At 41.1% G+C, this 22552-nt stretch overlaps 1 protein-coding gene across 2 annotated transcripts in view; it reads right to left on the reverse strand.

The window, feature by feature from the left end:
• DLG2 (discs large MAGUK scaffold protein 2) overlaps positions 1–22552 on the reverse strand; it is a 581213-nt gene that overhangs the window by 332885 nt on the left and 225776 nt on the right. For both annotated transcript variants that reach the window (XM_026651698.2, XM_026651699.2), the window contains exon 9: positions 20023–20178. In XM_026651698.2, coding sequence (XP_026507483.1) covers positions 20023–20178 — 156 coding nt within the window. The remainder of the gene's footprint in view (positions 1–20022; positions 20179–22552) is intronic.

Genomic DNA, 22552 nt, shown 5'->3' on the forward strand with positions numbered 1-22552 from the left:
TGACAGCTCTAATAAATACATTAAAAGGGTATGAGGCACTCAGAAACCATAGTACTGGGGTCATTAAAGCACCTACGTTGGAAAGAAAATGACACTAATCTGTACTATTCACCACATGAATGGGTGACTGTTTAGGAATATTTGGCATATCTGTTTCGTTGTATAATGGCTGTAGTTCTATTGGTTGATACCAATTTAGTTGTATTTTTTCTTAGTTTTTAATCCATCAGTTTCTGCCTCTTGACAAAGATACCGAGCAACTGTTGTAATGCAGAAATAGTACAATAGTACAGTTAAAATATCAAAGAGTGACTTCATTTCAATGGGAAAAACTATGACAGGTTTTATGCAGGTGTCTTTAAAACAGATTTTTTTTTGTTCTATGCTAACCCTTATGAAAAGATCTGTTTTTCTCTACTGCTGATTATTAAAAGCTAAGTTTCTGTATAGCAGTACTATGTTTGTAGGTTTATTATCTGACAGCATCTCATGCTGGCTGGATTGTGTGGGCCAAGAGCAAACAGATTTACTCTTCAGATCATGTGAGGAACCCAGCCTCAATGTGCTGCTGTAGACTTCTAGGGAGGAAATTATTGATGCCAAAGAGCTCATGTGGAATTTTAGCTTTCGGATGAATATGTTTAGTCAACATAGATCGAGAATTGGCCTCCTTCCCCATTCTTTAAGGGGATCAAGAAATCTCCCCTTGATGCTGAGGTGGAACCCTTTCTATGGCTCGCTGGAGGAGAAGGGAGTCCGCTTTCCTGGAGAATCTCCTTGTGAGAGTGGTCTCTGAAAAAAAACTGGGAAGGGGGTTTGTGGGTAGTAGTTGCCAGAAACTTGATCAGATAGCCTCCGTGAATAACTTCCGGTACCCATTTGTTGCTAGTTAGGGCCCTTCATTTGCAGGCAAGTTGAGTAAGGCAGCCTCCAAAAAGAAACTCTTTGGCTGAAGGTTAGACTGAGATATGGCAGTGGATGTTGCAGGGGCTGTGTTCCTGGACCTATAAATCCTCTGTCTTTCACGTGATAGTTCCTGTTTATGTTGATAATAAAAGGACTGAGGAGATGGTCTCACCCTGTACCTCTGTTTGTGATGTTTTGTCTTGGAGGCGGGGGGAAAGATGTCCAGAGAGCAAAGACTTGTCCTCAAACCTTTGAGGGAATGTAGAGATGTTTCTGTCTTCTTGTGGAACAGACTGATCATATCAAAGGCCCGATCCTGGACTGTACTCTGCACCTCACTAGGGAAACCTGAGGATTGTAACAAGAGTCTTGCCTCATAACAATGGCTGTAGACATTCCTCTGGGCTCCTGAGTCTGCAGCATCCACCATGGCCTGAAAGGAAGTTCTGGCCACCAATTTGCCCTTGTCAATGAAGGCCTGGAAGTGGCTCTATCCTCTTCTGGGAGTTCGCACTTAAAATCTAAAATCTTGGTATAACTGGTAAAATCATATTTAGCCAGGAGTGCCTGATAGTTCAGCATCCTGAACTGGAAGAAGGTGGAAGAGAAGACTTTTCTTCCCAGGAGGTCAAGCTGCTGGGTCCCTTGATAGACGGCGTAGCCTTTGGGTATTGCTGTCTGATCTCTCATTAGCCACTTATACCACCAAGGAATTAGGTGGTGGCTACGAGAACAAAACTCTTCCCTTTTGGATGGAACAAAATAATGCTTCTTCAGGGTGGGAGCACAGAATAGACTTATCTACTCACCACTGGGACCTCCTGGTGGCCGCGTCTGGGGATTAGCTCCATTCAGGTCTGACATCCCCCTTCCACCACTTGTTCACACCCAGTCCCTCTCATTCTTCAGGACTTGCAGTGCTCTTGCTTCATGACCCAGCCTTCTGGCCAGGTCACTGAGTTTTCCCCTTTCCAGGGTATCCAAGTGTGACAGGTTCGGTCACGGAGACCCCTTGGGGATTGTCACCTGATGTGCTGAGACTACCTCTGAGTCAGTTTTCCCTGCCAGCTTGGGATTTCAGAACCCTGCCTTGTTGAGCCAGATACGCTAGCCTGCTGCAACCCAGACCCAGGGTCTGAACCACGCCCCCAAAGCTGCACACTTAACTGAAACAGCTCAGCAAGTACTCTTGTCTCCAGCACCCAGACACCCAGTTTCCAATAGGATCCAAACCCCAAATAAATCTGTTTTGCTCTGTATAAAGTTTACACAGGGTAAACTCATAAATTGTTCGCCCTCTATAACACTGATAGAGAGATATGCACAGCTGTTTGCTCCCCCAGGTATTAATCACTTACTCTGGGCTAATTAATAAACAGAAGTGATTTTATTAAGTATAAAAAGTAGGATTTAAGTGGTTCCAAGTAATAACAGACAGAACAAAGTAAGTTTCCAAGCAAAATAAAACAAAACACACAAGTCTCAGCCTAATACATTAAGAAACTGAATACAGGTAAATCTTACCCTCAGAGCTGTTCCAATAAGCTTCTTTCACAGACTAGACTCCTTCCTAGTCTGGTCCCAATCCTTTCCCCTGGTACAATCCTTGTTAGTTCCAGCTCAGGTGGTAACTCAGGGATATCTCATGACTGGCAGCCCCCTTTGTTCTGTTCCACCCCCTTTTATAGCTTTGGCCCAAGGTGGGAATCCGTTGTCTCGCGGGGTCCCCACCCCTCCTTCTAAATGGAAAAGCACCAGGCTTAAGATGGATTCCAGTTCAGGTGACATGATCACATGTCACTGTAAGACTTCATTACCCACTTGCTGGCACACAAATATACGGGAAGGCTTACAAGTAAACAGAGCCATTTATAATCAATTGTCCTAGTTAATGGGAGCCATTAAGATTCCAAACCACCATTAATGGCTTAAACTTTGCATAATTACAATAGGACCTCAGTTATATTTCATATTCCTAGTTTCAGATACAAAAATGATACATTCATACAAAATAGGATGAACACACTCAGTAGATTATAAGCTTTGTAATGATACCTTACAAGAGACCTTTTGCATAAAGCATATTCCAGTTACATCATATCCACACTTATAAACATATTTTTATAAAACATATGGAGTGCAACATCACACCAAGTCTCTCCTCCAAACTGTCTTGGGCACTCTTCCATTCACTGCAGTGGCTAGCAGGGGAACTTGGGACTGCCCTCTATTCCAGGTTCCAGCTCAGGGACCATCTAATCAGCAGCCAAGGTCTGTAACATCCCACCTTTTGGCCATTTCCTGGAACTTTTTCCAACTCTGCCTCTTTCAGGCTTCCGCTTCACCATCATTCTGGGTAAACCCTTCCTTCAGGATGTGGATTCCTGGGAGTTCTGCTCTCCCCCAGGCCTCCTCTTTTTCCTCTCCAATGCCCAGAGAGTGACTGCGGGCTTCCTCACTTCAGCCCTTTTCTGCAGTCAACTTCTTGGCTTTATACTAGCCCCACCTGTTGCTTCTCAGCTAGGCTCCAACATCCATTAGCCTTTCAATCCCTGGGTCTCCCCACAGGTGCAACTTTTCAAGTTAATTAACCTAATTTAACTTGCTCTACCTTGTATGAGGTGGACACTCCATCAGAGAGCACATGAAGCAAAAGTATGCCATACTGTCTTTGCTAGATCCACAATAGCCTTATGCACTGGGAGGGCGACCCGATTGGGACTGGAATGCTGCAAAATGTCCAGCAATCTGTATTGAGGCTCCTGAATTTCCTCAAGCTGAATATGCAACTCAGACTCCACCCTGTCCAAAAGCTCCTGATATTGCCTCAAGTCATCAGGCAGAGACAGCGAAGATAGAGTAATCATCTCATCCAGTGAAGACAATGAAATGGCTCCCAGAACCTTTGGACTCATCATATCTGGCTTGCCTGCTTCTGAATATTCCAACAGGGCCAGTTGGTGTTGGTTGGGGCAATGGTAAATAGGGCCCATGAACCAATCCCAGGTGTATAGTGCCAGTAGGAGGGAACAACTGGAAGGGGAGGACCCCATGTCATAGAATACCACCTGTCCCTTGGCCAATCATGTCTGGCTGCAGGCTTAGGGCTTCTGTCTGAGGCCACTTCTATTTGGAACCACAGATACTCCTGAGGAGCTTCTGACTCATCAGAAGAAAGGGCCAGAGCCTGGACTAGTGGCATCGGCAATGGTACCAATGGCTGCATACCAAGGCTGGCAGATGGGATAGGAGAATGACTCTGCATCCTTGGGATAGCGTCTTCCTCCAGCGCAACAATGTCCCAGAGTAGAGATGGTTCTTTTAGGAGGGGTGAAGGAGGATGGGGAGAGCAAAAGGGTCCTCTGGGGAGTTGTAGGTCTCAGACCATCTGGGATATGGGGAGAGTCCATTTGTGGAACCATCATATCCAGAGCTTCCCTAATCAAAGTGGAAGTCGGATCTGTCCAGGGCCGTGTTGTTAAAGGCCCCACATAGGCTCTATATGTGGAAGGGAGCACTGGAAGATGCTTGTCCTTAGCCTTAGCCATCACAACTGGTACCAGAACTGGCAGATCTGTACCCTTGCACACCACTTTCTCTTGCAGTGAAGAATTACTCAGGCCTAAGTCTTTAGCGCTTGTGTGCACAGGCTTTCCCGACATTGACAGGGTTGGGGAGTGATCCCTTCTCTTCAGGGTTGTCTTTGACAAAAACAGTTTGTCCCTGTGCCCATGAGAGTGTCCCTTAGTGCTATAGGCTTAGCAATCTTGGAAGCCTTCTCATAGCCTTCTCTATAGGCTTAGCAATCTTAGCCTCTGTTTCTGAGCTTGTGTTTGGAGGGCAACTGCTTGCTTGCTTGATGCAGCTGATATATTGGGGGGGGGGGGCAGTCCCCGGCCCAGATCTGACTGGGATCATTGTCTTCTCTATCAGGTGTTTCTTAAGTCTCAGTTCCCAACTGTCATGAGTTCTGGGGGGAAAGGAGCGGCAGATGCTGCACTTGGCTGAGATGTGAGCATCATCTGGGCAGTAGAAGCAGCATTCATGTTCATCGCTCACAGAAAAGCAGCAAATAGTTTTTGAATCCTGGAACCCCGGGCATAATCCCAGCCTTTTTTGGGGAAGAGGGAATTCACCAGGATGGGGGGAAAAGGGCAAAACAACGATCTTAGAACACTATGCCACAATAATACCAAACCAAAACTATTTAAAATATATTTACAGCAGTGATGCAGTAAAAAAGGAGCCGAGGACACAGAAGATTCTGACTCATACCATGTGGCAGTAAGGAAGAACTAGAGAGGTGTCAGTCTGTACTGCCCATTATGTCGATGGTTCAGTGCACGTGGAGAGATACAGGGCATACGCACGGACCAACAGACATTGCTTGCAAGAAAATTCCAGACTCAAGAGCATGGTGCGCACATGTACCCACATGCACAATACACACAGAGATCATCACTTGAAGAACAACTGTTTTCATGCTACCGATAAGGGCAGTTTTTTCTTATGGGCATGGTCACTGCTATTCAGAATATAAGACGTGTCAAACATCAGTTTGATAAAAAAATGCAGTTAGTTCTGTGTGTGTGTGTCAACATAAAAGTATCTCTCCACATGCCGCTAGTCCATGTACTGTCTCATATTCCAGAAGTAACACATTTTAAATTCCCAATAGTATCACAGTTAAGTGATTCTACAACACAAAAGACAAGTTCAACATATGAACCCCACAAAAATGAAGCACACCCGCCTGATTATTTATGGTACTATTCATCTCCTCCATATCGCATGTCAATTTAGATATTTCAACATAAGAGAATTTTGTTATGCGCATCTCTGGGGATGTTAATATTTCCTTTCAACCTCCTATTTTAACTCTGTTCTTCAGAAATTTCCATACACCAAATAAAAATACCTCCTCCCCCTCATTCTGCCAGTTACAAAAACACAAATAATATGATAAAACCCTCAAGGACCTTGCTTTCTATTCAACTATGGTACAGGTTTTAGGCACTATTAGGCTTAGTTCGGGGGAAAAAATCAGATGCGCTGACTACTTCCACTCTTCTAATTAATTAAAAATAAAATGCAAAGCCTTTTAAAAAAATTGTTTAAGATCCCAAAACACTAAAAAATTGTGTGTGTACATTGCAAGAGACAAACTATTTAAACTGGGACCAAGCTGGGAAAGGTCAATTCCAGAACCAAACTTTTCAGGGATGTTAAGATCTAGGGTTTTGGTTTGTACCCATCTCTACATAGCTGATATGAAGCTCTCTCTTTACTTGCTTACCAAGACCCAGGGATCAAGAAACTCCTGACACTAAATATTACCGTATATTCATAAGCCCAATATTTTTGGTAAAAAGGTGACGCATCAAAGAGAAGGGGGCGGCTTATAAACTGGTCTACACCAAAATTTGTGGTGAACCGCGGCCACAGGGAGCTGAGGGGCTCCATGCTTGCAGATGCTCCAGGTAAACAAAACGTCCCGGCTTTTACCCTGACGACCTGGGAGCCAAAGTTTTCCAACCCCTGAAATATAGGGTCGGCTTATGAAAGGGTCATACAGTTTTTGCTATTTTTACTTATCCATCTTGGGGAGTCGGTTTATAAACAAATGGGCTAATGAACGAGTATATACGGTACTTAGTATTGCTACAGCACTTTTTGTTTTCTCTGGTTTAAGACAGCTGCAGCATCAGCTTTACCTGAAGTTGTGAATTGGCTCTAACACGCCTGTATGAATGTCAGTTTTGTTTGTTCACTTTCAGCTGCATCTCATCTCTGAGGCCCAAATTCAGGATTTTGTATTTCCCCTGCAAGAGTTGACAATAAGCAGGCATCTCCTTTTAAGTATTTTAGGATGAGCCAAAATACTGCATCTTACAATAATAATACTGCTGTGGTTTGGGAAATTACAGTAGATTACTCTAAATTCCTTTTTCCCCCCATAAAAAAGCCATCCTTTCGGGGGGCGTGAGGGATATTGTCAGCTAAGACAATCACAGAATCCTGAACTTAGATGTTGGGAAGAACTGCTGTTTTTTGTTTTAAAAGGTAATGATAACTTTAAGTTCATATTTTGAGGGCATTTGCAAATCTAGGCATTCAGATTGTATGGGGAGATCTTGGCAAATCAGCAAAAAACCTGGACCACTATTTATAACTGAAATATCGATTATCACGCTTATTGACAAAACCAGCTAATTTAGTAGGTCTTAGCAGACCTCTGCAATGGCCATAGCATACCTAAGCAAGAAACCAGGAAGGGAGGGCCTTAAATTCAACTGAATTAAGGCCCATTTAATTCTGAATGAGAGTGTCCACACAGGGGATTAAGGGTACGTCTACACTACCCGCCGGATCGGCGGGTAGTGATCAATCTATCGGGGATCGATTTATTGCGTCTAGTGTAGACACGATAAAATCGATCCCCGATCGCTCTGCCGTCGACTCCGGAACTCCACCGCGGCGAGAGGCGGGAAGCGGAGTCGACGGGGGAGCGGCAGCGGTTGACTCGCCGCCATCCTCACGGGCAGGTAAATCAACCTAAGATACGCCGACTTCAGCTACGCTAGTCACCTAGCTGAAGTTGCGTATCTTAGGTCGACCCCCCCCCCCCCCAGTGTAGACCTAGCCTAATACAGTTTAACTAATCCACTTTGAATTCGGAATTTTCGTTAATTCAGATTAATTTTTCTGAGTGTCTGTGATGGGGCATCTGCCCTACACTGGCCTATAAAGGGTTAATGGAGCCCTAGGGAGGCTGTGTGAAAAGCAGCCAATAGGAGAGGGACTGTGAGAAGCAGCCAATAAGGGTTTGGCAGGCCCATATAAAAAGGGCTGCAGGGCAGAGCAGCTTCAGTTGCTCCCTGGTGCTCAAGGAGGGAGGAGAACCAGCACCTGGGACAGAGCAGTGCTGGACAGGATCAGGGGAGTGAGCGCGAGCTTCTGGCAGGTTGCAAGGCTGCAGGCTGAGGCCCTGAGATAAGGACAGAGATGCGGGGAAGTGGCCCAGGGAAGTATATTGAGACGTCGGAGGGGCCGCGGCAAGTGGCAGCTAGCTATAGGGTCCCTGGGCCAGGACCTGGAGTAGTGGGTGGGCCTGAGTCCCCATTCCGCCCCCACTTGCCCCAGCTACTGAAGAAGTGGCCATACAATTGGCTGCAGCTCCACTGAAGGAAGTGGCTGGAGAGCAGACTGCAGTTGCCCCAGAAGGGGGAGCACAGAATGCAGCACTGCCACAGGGCTGTGTCATGAAGAGGACACTGTGGTCCTGGGAGTGTAGTGGGTCCTGGAGCAGAAGTGGTGGCAGCGAAACACCACCAGAAGAAGGTGCACTGGCTAGCAGAGTTAATCCCCAGGACAGCCAGCAGGTGAGTCGAACTCCGCCACAGTGCCCCTGTGTAGACAAGCCCTTAGGCTGCTAAATCACTTAGGCTTTCCAATGCTGAGTGGAGCAACACCTAAATACATTTAAAAATCTGTGCCTAAGTGACACATGAACTATGTAGCTAATTCAGAACTGAACGTAGGTAATCAGAATCCCAGCTTCACGCTTTAATAAAAAGATCATCCTTACTCTCCTGATGTATACTTTGTTATTGAGATGGAATTTTAAATAGGTTTTCGAAATGTATTTTGCAAAAGTTCAGTTCACCTTCAGGTTCTACCGTGGGCTACATCATTAAAAGATAAACCTACAGTAAGAAACAAGAGACTCCACATTTCTAGGTAATTATACCTTAGGCAGGCAAACACTTAGTAACTCCAACCACCCAAGAAGTGCAATAATTGCTTTAAAATATTCTTCCTGGAGGACAGAGCTGCCATTTCTCACACCACTCATGCTGATGAGAAAAAGCAGAGAAAAATAAACCGAAAATAAAACGTTTTTAATTAGAGCTAAAGTATGGGCTGGTGAGAGCTGTAGAGAATTTAAAAATTTACACAAAAGTGAGTTAGGCACTTCAGAGCCTATGTCTCATTGTAAGTCAATGGGACTTAGGCTCCCAAGTCACTTAGGTGTCTTTGAAAGTGTTACCCGAGGTCTTTTATGGCAGGTGTTTTTTTACTGTGCCATGCCAACAGAGTTCTTTGTATGAACCAAACATCATTCTACATGACAGCTGAGAAAACAGAGCTTAATATCCAATAGCAAGTTTAACATGTGTCACTGATTTCCTTCCCCCCATGATCTAGAACCCCCTTTTTGACATGGTCCATCATGTCTCCACTCTCTCTTCAGGACACACTTCTCCTGTGAAGTCTACAACTGAAACTGAGGCCCTTCTCCAATTTCATGAACAGCTAAAAAAATATTCTCAGAGCCTCCATGATGTGTGCACTGTTCCAATGAAAAAATGACGAGGAGTCCTTGTGGCAGTTTACAGACTAACACATTTATTTGGACATAAGCTTCCAATGAGAGCAATTACCTGATCTCATAGTTGTTACCCTGGGCCTCCCCTTTCCCTAATGCTTGTCATCTTTTCCAATCGGGTTACATTTTAATTATACCCAAGCCTCAATACCTGAAGTTTATTCATAAGTGAATTTCAAGCAGGATCAGGATCTTAGACTGTAAATTCTTTAGAGAAAGGAGATTTGGCTCTCCATAGTCCCTAGGTGACTTAGAAGCCTAAGTGCCATTGAAAGCTAGTAGTGCTTAGTCTCTAAATCACTTAGGCATTTTTGAAAATGTTACCCCGTGTATTTCATTTGTCTGTTAAATGCTACAAACTAAAGCAATATAAAAAGGAAATGGATTAAAAAAAAACCCAACAACCCAACAGTCCTCTTCCCACACAGAATTAAAAGTCCAAGGCAAGCCTACGTGAGATATATTTATTCAAATTCTGTTTCGTGTTTCAAAAACGTCATAAACTTAACAAGCACACTTTAATGTAGGAAAAGGAGAACAAGTTTGCATAAAATAATAATAAATAATAATAATAATACAAAGTAGAAAAAACACACAAATAATTTTTGATATTAGAAAAAAATTAGATGACAATTATTTCTCCCAATTTTCATAATCAGAAGTATCAAAATATAACAAAAAGCCAGCTCTTATAAGACTTGTAGCCCAGTTCAAGGGTTTTGGGTTGTTCAGATAAACATCTAAACTTCCAAGAGCTTATCTAAACTGAATCTTTTATGATTTGCTGATTATTACTTATAATACACTGAAATTTCTGAAAACAGACAGTCCTAAAAAGTAAATATTCCGCAAAGGGGGAAAATGCTTTATCAGGGTAGGAAATGGGACCAATACCGATAAATAAATACTGAAATGGTAATATACAAGACTACAGGCCTTTGGTTACACTTGTTCACAAAGACAGTTGTACGTCCTTTTAAAAACTCAGAAATAGCAGAAGAATCTGTTCCTACCACTTCCAGTCTTTGGCAGAATGCAATTAATCAATTTATGTTTTTATTATGATTAATTATTATTCATTTTCACAGCACTGTAAAGGTGCCTACAGAAGAGGGTGGGTGTTGTAGTAGTAGATAGATTGACAAACTGGTGGACTGGAAAAGCAAGAAAATCTGAGGAAAATGCACAGTAGGGGAGAGAACCTCGAATCAGCAGGGAGATGGGCTGGATAATCTCGTAGGTCTTTTCCATCTCTCACTTCTATGATTCTATGGTTTCAACTGCAATTTGATTAGGACAGGAGAGTTAATGACTGCGCTTTTGCAAAGTAGTGCTGTGTAATCACTAACCACAAGCAGCAAAGACGTAATTTAAACTTTCCATCTCCTGCAACACAGTCCCCTCCTAACAGCACACTGGGGTGTTGGTTCAATACTGACTCAGAGGAAAGAGTGTCACCTACTGATTCACTAACACTACTTTCTATAGTATCTATGTATTTTGGGGACATCATCCATCCAAGGCCAGGCCTTGCTCAACTTGTGAAAGTCAGCAGAATCACTGCAGAAAGTAATATAGCTGTAGTGTATAAGTATATACCTGAACAGTAAAGAATACTACTTAGCAGCAGTATAATTCTGAGGCCTGATTCAGCCATGCATTACACCAGTTTTATGTAGACATAGTTCCACTGAAACCAATGACGGTGGTGTAAACTAGACCAACCCAGGACTGAGTCAGGCTCATTATTAATTATTATTCCACAACATTGCAAATTACATACACTCAGTTAGAGGGCTATTCCACTTTTAATGTGTGTTCCTATAACTCCAGTTCATAGTAATGATCACAAGACATAACCATCATCATAACTTCACTCGCTGCTCACTCATTTTTATGTAGCGCAGAAAAATCATACATATGTGCACCTATTCTCCTAACTCTGTGTGTAGCTGTCAGTGCATGCATGCATATGTATACTGTATATTTCACAAAATGGGAAAATGAATGAGAGAGTCTAATTAACTTGCTCAAAGTCAAACAAGTCTGTGACATAGTCAGGCTCCTGATCGCCAGTCTGCTGCTGTAACCACTAGGCTTTGCTCCTTCTCTTTGAAGGCAGTTTCTACTGTGGTCAGACAAATGCTCCTAAGAAAAGCATGGGAATTTACAGCCCTGGAAACTATTTATTCTCAGACTAGGTACACCACAAGTAGCCACAGTGCAATCTTCTTTACCCTGTCCACTGTAATATGCCTCATTTCTGATCTCTTTCTAGGGGTGAAAGAGTAGCTCATTTTCCAAATCTGTTCAATAAATTAATTTCTCACATTGGCCATCAAACAGCTGTCCAATTGTGACTTTCATTAACAGGCACCGACCCTGGGCTAGATTTGAATGAGTGAATGGCTCCACTGTCATTATTGTAACAATGCTGGGAGCCATACAGCTCCCTAGCAAGTGATTTGTCATATATTGTGTGTGCGCCCACTACAGAAAATTTGGTTTTAAACGTCCCTGAAGTCGGGAGGTGTTTGGATCTGGTTTAGATCCATCTCTGAGATAAAGCAGAAAACCTTCTAGTCAATCATTTTCTCTGCTAAAATGGTTTTAGGGAATTATTAGAAGGTGAACCTTCCACAGATCAGAAGGAGATGAAATATGTAAGGAAGCAGTAATGGTTCAAAGAAAGATGCTAGAAGCTGACCATTTTGTGTGCTATATAATCTGTAACCATAACAACAGGCTTATTTCAAAACAAGAGTAATTCACAGATGCTTTCCTAATTAGAACTAATGAACGTTCGTTTTCCTTTAAGTATACAGCTGCAATAGCAAGCTTTGCATAAAACACATTAAGCCTTGTTAATTTTCCTCTCCATTTTATGAGCTAAGGATATATCATCTGATTTTCATAGGTGCTGAATGTAAGTGGGTCTGCACATGCTAAGCACTTCTGAAAATCAAGCCATTAATTCCTACAAAATGGCTGTGATTCAACAGCAGCATGAAAGAAGGAACTAAGGTGAAATCATTTCTCAGCTCTTAAAATTGTTATCCTATTTTAAATATATTAATTAACTCTCAGAACATCATTGTGTGAGAGAGAATTATTTTACTGAGGGATAAAGGCGGGCAAAAAGAGTTTAAGTGACTTGTTCAAAGAAACATAACAAGTCAGTAGCAGAGCTGGGAACAAAACCCAGGAGTCCTACCCCCCGATCTTTCTCGACCAGAAGGAAAAAGGGATGCTCTAATACTGTATACTTAATCACTCAAATTCTTGAAATGTGGAGGTTCAAAGTTTTCTCTGCAGTGATCCCTCTCAGTTCTGAAAAGGTGTCTCTTCCTAACAGTTTCAGTTAATCAACTCAAAATCATAAGATCTTTGACAACAAAAAGAAGAATGATAAGTGTATCTATTGGAATGTGTATGATGAATATGCTTATTATATAAGCAAATGATTCATTTATACAAAATATTATGGAAGCATGAGGCTAGGAAGCAGTGCCATTTCTTATTGATTAACTACTGGTTATAGTATAATTGGAATATTTACTTAAAGAACAAGTCAACACTTGTCTTAAATTAAAGTTAAAAACAAATGAAAGGAAAAGAAAATTCTATTCCACGTAAGATTTTATATTTTGCATAAATATTAATAAAAGTTAACTCAAAGAATAAAGGAATGCAGGAATAAAGGATCCTGAGTAACACTGTCAAAAGCCCCTACATGATTTAGGATTCTAAGTTTTTCAGAAGTACCTACAGGCCAGACTTACAAAGGTATTTAGGCATCTAAAGATGCAGATAGACACCTCGTGGGATTTTCATAAACACCAAAGCAGACTTCAATGGGATGTAGCTGCCCAACCTTAGGCATTTTGGTAAAACCCACCCTATATCAAGCAGCATCTTTAGGCACCTAAATATCTTTGTAAATCTGAAAGTCAACGAGACTTCTGCTCTTAAGTGACTATGGGCCAGATTTTTAAAAGGCATTTAGACACCTACAGGTGCAGAAGTCATATAGTGTGATTTTCAAAATCCCACTAGGCATCTATAAACATTTTTAAGTTCTATATACTTTTAAAAATCTGCTCCAAAATCAAATTTGAAAATGGGACTTAGGAGTCTAAGTCACTTAGGCGCTTTTGAAAATTTCACCCCTGGCCTTTAACAAAGTATTTTATTGTGAGTTATTTTAAACAAGTCATTTTCCTTAGTCATCTGACATTAGGACTGATTGTTTATTTAACGTGAGTAGCGTAAAATTTCACTGATTCAAACCTGAAGAGTTCTTATTTCCCTGTTAAACAAAAGTAAAAAGGGATTGATGCACTTTAATCTTTCACACTATTGCCACTTAAAATTTTTTAAATGATATTGTGGGCCAAGGTAGGTGGTAAAAGTAAACCACAATATTGCTGGCTCCAGTTGCGTTATCCAAGATGCAGGTTAGTCCAGAAATTTATCCCATGATATAAAGGTGATGAAAACTTCAAACCTTCCTCCTTTGTGAAATGGTTCTGTCTTATAAATTTAAATTAATTAGACCTTGAGGCATCAAATCCAAACAGAATTATTCACAAATTTGTTATCCTTATTTACAAGCTACCTATAAAAAAGAATAAATGAGTGATTTAAACAAGAATAAAATGCTTAAATCAGTTTTAAATTCAAGAAAGGTAAAGTTGTGCTTTGATAGGTCCTGTCAGGCATTTCAAATAGCTTGGGATGTGATTAGATGTGTTCTTTGAGATTTAATTATCATATTAAACAACTGGTAATGAGAAAAGGGGACAGATGCTGCTTTGCTATGTGGACTTCAATAAGATCAAAAGTGTTCTTTTGGAATGCACACTAAACACAAAGGAAGTATAGTTATATGCATCATTTTAACAATGAGCTTGTCTTCAGCAGCCTACTGGAAGAAAAAAGCAGCACAAATAATTGACAAGGGGGAAGAGGATAAAAGCCACAGGACTGCTAGTGCTTAGCATTCTAAACCTCTAGGGCCTGGTCCTGCGAAGGCCTGAACTCCTATAACTGTCATGGGCTTCAATAACAATTGTGGGCACTTAGCCCTTGTCGGATGAAGGCCAGTGTATGAATCACTAAGATTCCTTGAAGCCAATTCTATATGCTTCTGCAGGAGATCCATTTTCATACAATTTACTGTTTATGGGTCTTTAGAGTGAAACTTCCCAGTACCAAACCAAATATTGCCAACCCCAAACAGACAGACATCGCGAAGAAGGCCCACAAAATCAGACCAATGGATCTAAAAATCATGAGAATTTAAAAAATAACATCAGCGGAGCTATACTAATGAACACCAGCTGAGAACTGGGCACAATAAGAGTTACTTGTATCCTAAAACGAGAGAACGTGGTCCAAAGACTTCAAACCCTTATAACTTCTCAAAAGCTGGGACACATCATAATACAGCAAAAGGCTATATAATTGAGTTTAAGATAAGTGATAGGGTACTGACCTACGAGCTCTCCTCACCCATTATGTAGATGAACCTTGACAAAATAATCAGCTGAGGCCCAGACCAACACCATGTCACTTTTTATCTACAGTGGCAACAAGAAGGGTTTTTCTGTCTCATAAGCAGTTGTCAAATGGGGGGAAATCATGCATGATGGCATCATGTTCCCTCCTGTGGATGTGGATGAGGTAACTGTAACATTAAATTTTCTGCAGTCCAGCAGAAGATTCTCCTTAGGGAAGGTGCTTAGATACTAGGGTGATTGATGATATAGAGAAATGTGTGTGTGAGTGAGTGAGTGAGAGAGAGAGAGAGAGAAGGTCATTCTGTATTTGCTCTGGAGCAGAGTGGGGTTGAGTAGAGGTGACGAAGAGTCTTTCCTTGAGCGATGGTGGGATGTGGAATTCAAGTGAGGTAAGGGAGACCTAGGAGTTAAAAATCTTTGATCATAGAGTGTCTGCCCTTCTGCGATGGTTTGTGGAGAGGGCTCAGGTAATGGAGATGGTTATTGTGACGTTGTGCAGTCTATATGGTTTTATAAAAATATAAGTGAATGTAATGTAATTGGGATATACTTCATGCAAAAGGTCTCTTGTAAGATATCATTACAAAGCTCATAATCTACTGAGTGTGCTCATCCTATTTGTAGAAATGTACCACTCTTGTATCTAAAACTAGAAATATAAAACATAACTCTGAGGGCCTATTGTAATTATGTAAAGTGTGGGCCATTAAGGATGGTTTGGAATCTTGATGACTCCCATTGTCTGCAGATGGCTGTATTTACCTTTGAGTCTTCCTGTATATGTGTGTGCTGGCAAGTGAGTAATGAAGTCTTGCAGTGACATGTGATCATGTCACCTGAACTGGAATCCATCTTTAACCTGGTGCTTTTCCAGTGAGGGGGGTGAAAACCCAGAGGGACAAAGAGTTCCCGCCTTATGCAAAAGATATATAAAGGGGTGGAAGAGAACAGAGAGGGAGAGGAGCCATCATGGAGAATCCCCTAGCTAACACCTAAGCTGGAACAAGAGCTGTACCAGGGGAAAGAATTGTGCCCAGGCCTGGAAGGTGTCCAGTCTGAGAAAAACTTACTGAAGCATCTCTGAGGGTGAGATTATCTGTATTTAGTTTGATTAGGCATAGATTTGCGCATTTTATTTTATTTTGCTTGTGACTTACTTTGTTCTGTCTGTTACTACTTTGAACCACTTAAATCCTACTGTCTGTATTTAATAAAATCACTTTTTATTTAGTAATTTACTCAGAGTATGTATTAATACCTAGGGGACCAAACAGCTGTGTATATCTCTCTATCAGTGTTATAGAGGGCGAACAATTTATGAGTTTGCCCTGCATAAGCTTTATGCAGGGTAAAACGGATTTATCTGGGTTTAGACCCCATTGGGAGTTGGGCCTCTGAGTGCTAAAGACAAGCACACTCCTGTGAGCTGTTTTTGGGTAAACTTGCAGTTTTGGGACAAGTGATTCAGACCCTTGGTCTGTGTTGGAGTCAGACAGGAGTGTCTGACTCAGCAAGACAGGGTGCTGGAGTCCTGAGCTGGCAGGGAAAACAGAAGCAGGGGTAGTCTTGGCACATCGGGTGGCAGCTCCCAAGGGGGTTTCTGTGATCCAACCCGTCACAGTTATTGCACAGCAAAGGAGCTTGAATCTTTTCAGAAATAAAAGTAATTTTGGGTCAGATTTTCAGAATCCCACATTTGGACCAGATTTTTCAAGACACCTCCCATTTAGGCACCTAAGTAAGGGCTAGATTTTCAAAAGCTCACATTGGCACATTTAGGGCCAGATTTTCAAAAGCATTCAACTCTGTAAGCACTTTTAAAAATCTGGCCATTTGTTCCAGTGCCTAAATGAGAGCCAAATTATTTTGAGAATTTGTGTGGCTGCTAAGCACTTCTGAAAATCCGGACGTTGGTTCATATTTTTGACGCTACACTTCAAAGTGAAAGTGCTATGAGATGTTCCAAGGGGCTACTGCCCTGGGAGGGACTGTTATTCTTTCCCTGGCCAAGGTGGTGAATATTTCAGATTATTTTTTCCTCCAAGTAACTATTCAGAAAGAGTTCTATGTGAAAAATCACAGGCTGTACTTACCCAAACTGCAAGGTTTTGTGTCTGAACAAAGTTCAAAGAGGGGAGAAAGCTACAAATTACACTAATCAGCTCTCAGTACCTTAGCATGTAGGATAGGATAGTGCAAAGTGCTCAGCCTGGTAATCGTTAGTGTTCTCGTTGGAGTTTGTTCAAACACTAGCTGAAATAGCTAATTTGGTTAAATATGGTGGGTCTAGTTCTAATCCCCACTCACACATCAGCAGAGAAGAGAAAGAATACCATATTCTTAGAGAGGGCTCTGATTATAGATCAACAATACCAAACCCAAGTGTTCAAATTCTGACCTTAAATCATCGAATGCCTGTGGATCAGCTATTCAAACAAACAAACAATAAACAAAAGACTGTACAGGCTAGACTCTCAGCTGGCGTAAATTGGCATAGCTCCATCGACTGCCCTGGAGCTCTGCTGATTCACAGCAGCTGACAATGTGGCCCAGAGTATATGAGGCTTTACTTCCAGGAGCTACTTGATCAGATTCACTCAGCCTGAGGGAGAAATAAAGAACATGTCCCTTGGTAGCCTTATACTATAGATATTGCCTTTTCTTTTCAGGCCCTTTCATTAGCAGCTGCCTACAGTCATCCAGGGTCCACTGGGATCCAGCAGTTCATTCTCAAACTACTCAGATCTGAGGGAGAGACTCTCCTGGGTTATAGCTTCCCTGGAGTCCGTCCTCCTGTTCCACTTTCTAGTTCTTTATTAGGGACACAAGGACATGGGCGTATAAGGACCACAACAGTTGTCCTTCTATCTTCTGCTGCACATAAGGGATGACTGTGAATCAGGCCCTGTAGTGATAAGTGCAGCTTAGAAATTTAGAGGTATCACCCTCGCTTCCCTTCCATAAGCTTTTACCATATTTAGTTACACTCATTTTATCAGTTTATTGCTTATTCTATTTTAACTTCTTTCTTAATAGAACTATGACGTATTTCACATCTGTTTCCCTAATCCTTAGTGTTTCTTTCCTGTTACTGTTTCAGATATCAATCCACCTGTTTACTTTCCACTTTAACACATCTGCTGTTCTTCTCCCTTTGTCCTGTGTTTGTCTTTTCCTTCACAGCCTGTTTCTAAAGCATGCCCTTTGGTCAAAATTGCATTGGCTATTTCCAGCACAGGTTATTAAAGATAATGTTTGTTCCATATAAATCGCTCTGACAGTTTGGATTACCTTACTGGAACATTAGCACCATAATGCCTTAATAGCATGAGCAACAGACTATGACTCAAGACTCTAGGGCTTTATTCCCAACTCTTTGTTTTAGTATTTATTTTTGTATTGTCATAATGCCTAAGAGCCCCAGTAACGGACCAGGATCCCATCATGCTAGGCACTGTACAAACACAGAACAAAAAGATGGTCCCTGCCCCAAACAGCTTACAAGCTAAATAACTCTGGTATTTGTATTGCAGTAGCACCTAGAGGTGCTACACAAACTCACAGGAAATGACAGTCTGAAGAGCTCATCATATAAACATGATGCAACAAATGAGTGTGAAAAATGGGGAGAAGTGGGGAGAGAGTATTAGAATAATGAAGATCAGATAAGACTGGTACATAGGCTGGGTATTGCATGACTTGCAGTTTCCTGATGGTTCCAAGCATTTCACTGTACGCGTGCGTGTCTGCCCTTTTTATTTTAAGTACGTAAAAACAGCTATTGCCAGCTGATGCCCAAACAAACCATGTTTGATTGGCTGATTTCTTATAGCAACAGTAGGAGTTGAAGAGAGATTTGAAGGAGGGAAGGATATATTTGAAGGTAATATGGATCCTGGATTACAGAGTTCATTCTGTATTAATAACTATAGCATATTACTACGTATAGTCACTGCGCACACACTTTCTAAATTAATAGTTTATTACAAAGTAGCAACATTTTCTTTAAATTGGTTTTATGGAGAACATCCCTACTCCTTGACAAACCAGATTAACACTCAAATTCAGAAAAGAACACTTTCACATGGTTTGATTTACAAGAGACTTTGTTCGAAAGACACTGTGCTGAAAGCATTGTGTTCACCCTTTAGAAACCATAAAGAACACACACTTAATCTCCTTGCTACAAAAATTGCCCTTTGTTACCAGTGGATTTAAGGTTAGTAACTTTTAGGCCAAGTATTAGACATGTTCTGTTATTTTACATTTGCAACACAGACTTCTAAAAATCTCTTTGACCCAATGATTACAGCCTACATAAGGGACTTGCTATTTTGGGTGTCTCAATATTTGGCTGCCCAATCTGTGACATCTTAAAGAGGCCTTGATTTTCAGAGGATGGATGCTCAAGCACTTTCTGAGGATCAGGCTCCTTTAAGATGTCTCAGGTTGGGCACCCAAAAAACTAAGGCATCTAGAAATCATGAGTCACTTTTGAAAATTTAAGCCTAAATCTCTTTTTTTCCCCTAAGCCACTGTTTTGTTTGCCTAAGGTAACTAAGTTATGCCTGGATACAGTTTTGAAGAGTACTTATAAAGAGGAATTTGGCCTGAATAAGTTGTCCCTGATTAAATATCTATCATAAATTCCAGGCAACATTAAACACAATTTATATTCATTATGTTCATTTTCATCATTTTGAGTTTGGCAAACTCTCCTGTCAGAACATAGCCATCAGAGGGAATACAACATTTCAGATGCTGAGTCAGCCAATATTTGGCTTGGAGGGGCAATTAGTCTTTGTTACCTCTCAAATCAAAATACACACAAGCAGAGCAGAGATAAATGTATGGCATCAACCCTAACTCTTACAATTTACGGTGAAGTCTTGGTCACTTTTCAGCTCTGAAGTAAAAAAACGCTAGGTTAGGCTATAGCATGTGATTCATAACATGTGAAACACTTAAAGCATCATTCCTAGGGATACAAACATTGCCTGTATTCCCCCTCAGCTCTTGACTACCAACATTATATTGAGGTAGCATACATCTCCCACAGTACAATGTTGCAGAGGTGGAAGCCAGGTTAAAGACAAGTGCAAGCCTTAGAAGAGGGAACTTTACAGTGAGGTAGAGACTACTAAACAATTTTAGTGATGCTCATGCAATCCAGTAAAGGAAGTGAGGTAGAAACACATGCAGTACCTTGTGATCTCAGAGTCAGGGAGCAGGCCTATGTGGTAGTGGGGATAGGGAGCTGTAAGAAGGAAGCTTTTGTCACACTCGACAGGGGAATAGTGCCTAGGAGAAGGTGGTTTATCACACAGTTTGTTCACAGTGCTGTAAACAGGTTCAGGAGGCCTGGTGATACAGAGACAAGAGTAAAAAATTAGATGTGTAGTAATGTGCAAGAACATACAGATTATGCAACAATCAGAATATAAAAGCATGCAACGAAAACCTATCAGATTTTCAGGAGAACTTGTGGTCAGTACAATATGCTGTTAAGTCAGAAATTAGAACTTGATTAAACAGTGTCGTTGCATACAAGACTGTTGTATAATAGGATGAAGGTAATATACTTGTGCCATAAAATTTTCTCATTGTCTGTGGCTCTGACTGAAAGGGCCATGTCCTACCTTCTCAAGCTCACTGATGTATTTTCCCAATGGATCTGATCTTTATACATATCAAAAAATAACACACACACAACTTTCTGTCACCCATCAATAAAGTGTTGCATCCATACCCACTATGGCAGAAGAAAGTGTGTGGGCCCAAGTGTATTATTCAGCAAAATATACTTATCTTCTTTTGCTTAATTTTACAGATGAAGCACAATTTTTGTGTGAAAACACCACTCCCATGGACTTCAGAAGGTGAGAGCTTCCAGATGGAACTATGGACAAGATGTGTCAACACAGGTTACCTTTGACACGTACAGACACACACATCATAATGTGCTGTTAAGCAATGTATACAGTTATTGTGAAGAGCTATGTGTACTGTATTCAGACTCAACAACAGTGCGGCGTGAACTGTCAAAACCACTGATATTCTAAATTAATGACAACATCCTTTGTAGTTAGTATGTCATTGAGAGCCTGATCCTGCAACTACGAAGTCTCAGAACAATGATGAATTTTACTATGTACATGGTCCAACCATGTAGGCACAGGGTATGAAAGTTGCCCAGAGGGGCAGCTGCCCCAGTGGAAGCATTCACACTTGAGGGAGGGCAATACTTCCACTGTAGCTTGCCAGCAAAGGACTCTCAGAAAATGCACTGATTCAGTGCGTCCACATGTGTCTTGGCTCTTCTCCCTGCTCCATTTTGTGGGCTCCACTACTCAGCTATTGGCCTGCTGACAGAATGGTGATTGCAGGAGGCTTGTATACTAAACCCAGACTTTGAGAATACAACAAACTCCTCAATGCTTTTATCCCAGGTTCTGCCAGCAGACCCACTGTATGAAACATTAATACCTAACCTATACAGAGTAAAGTATGGGAGCCCTAAAATTGAATAGTGAAACTTCTTAAAGAAACCTCGTGAAGGCATCAACAGACCCTGCAGACTCAAAAACTTGCTAATGAAGTTTTCAGTTCTTGTAACACTGTGAAGCACTTACAGCATGATTCTTTTGCCATTATTTTGCATAGGTACATGACAGCGGTGTATGCTCTGTTATAAAATCCCATTTGCTTGGGCTGTCTACATAGTAGTTATATCACACACAAGATCTTGGCAATTTACACAGAACAGAATTCCATTTTCCCCTTTGTTTTCAGGGATTTGCTATTTTCTTATTACAAATATTTGGTTTACCCAATATGAAAAATGATTTTCTAAACAAATCCACATTTGAGTTGAGTACTCTTATGCCAAGTTTAGCCCAATGAAAAATTTACAATGGCAATTTAAAATTGAAGGAGATAAAATACTTAAATAGCAAATTTGGCAGTTATGAAAACGATCAAACATTTATTCTATCCCAGTGTTTCTCAAACTTTTGTATTGGTGACCCCTTTAACACAGGAAACCTATGAGTGCGACCCCCTTTATAAATTAAAAACACTTTTTTTGTATTTAACACTATTATAAATGCTGGAGGCAAAGCGGGGTTTGGGGGTGGAGGCTGACAGCTCACGACCCCCCATGTAATAATCTTGTGACGATCCCCAGTTTGAGAACCCCCGTTCTATCCCTTTAGAAATGTTCTTAAGGAAACACAGGGTTTTTATGCTCTATATGTTTCACAAAAAGTTTTGTGGATGGATATTTTAATTCACCTACTAAATTAATTACTGTCTGAAATAGTAATAAGAGATACCACATCTGATATTATGGTGTCATTTTAGATCATACTGCCTTTCATTCCTTCAAAATTGCTTTTTTTTCAGGGCAATGTATTCTAAAAAAAGCACAAATATCCAATTCATACAGTGTGTAATATTGATTTTTAAGTGACTTAAAATACCAACATAGCCATGATCAAGTCGGTGACTGAATAAAACAACTGAGAACTTGCAAATTTTCATCTTCACTTCAAGTAATAGATGAAGTAGGAGTGCTACTGTTTCTGGACACCTGCCTGGAATATATATGTATAGTATTAATGATTTTTATTTCCAGAAATAACTTTATGCCTGACCTTCCAGCCAGAGATAAGTTTAAATGTAACATGCAAAAGAAACAAACATACACAAGGCTTGTGAATACATTGTAAATATT

This window comes from Terrapene carolina, unplaced genomic scaffold (genome assembly GCF_002925995.2).
Source record: "Terrapene carolina triunguis isolate 2854851 unplaced genomic scaffold, T_m_triunguis-2.0 Scaffold97, whole genome shotgun sequence".
NCBI lineage: Eukaryota > Metazoa > Chordata > Testudines > Emydidae > Terrapene > Terrapene triunguis.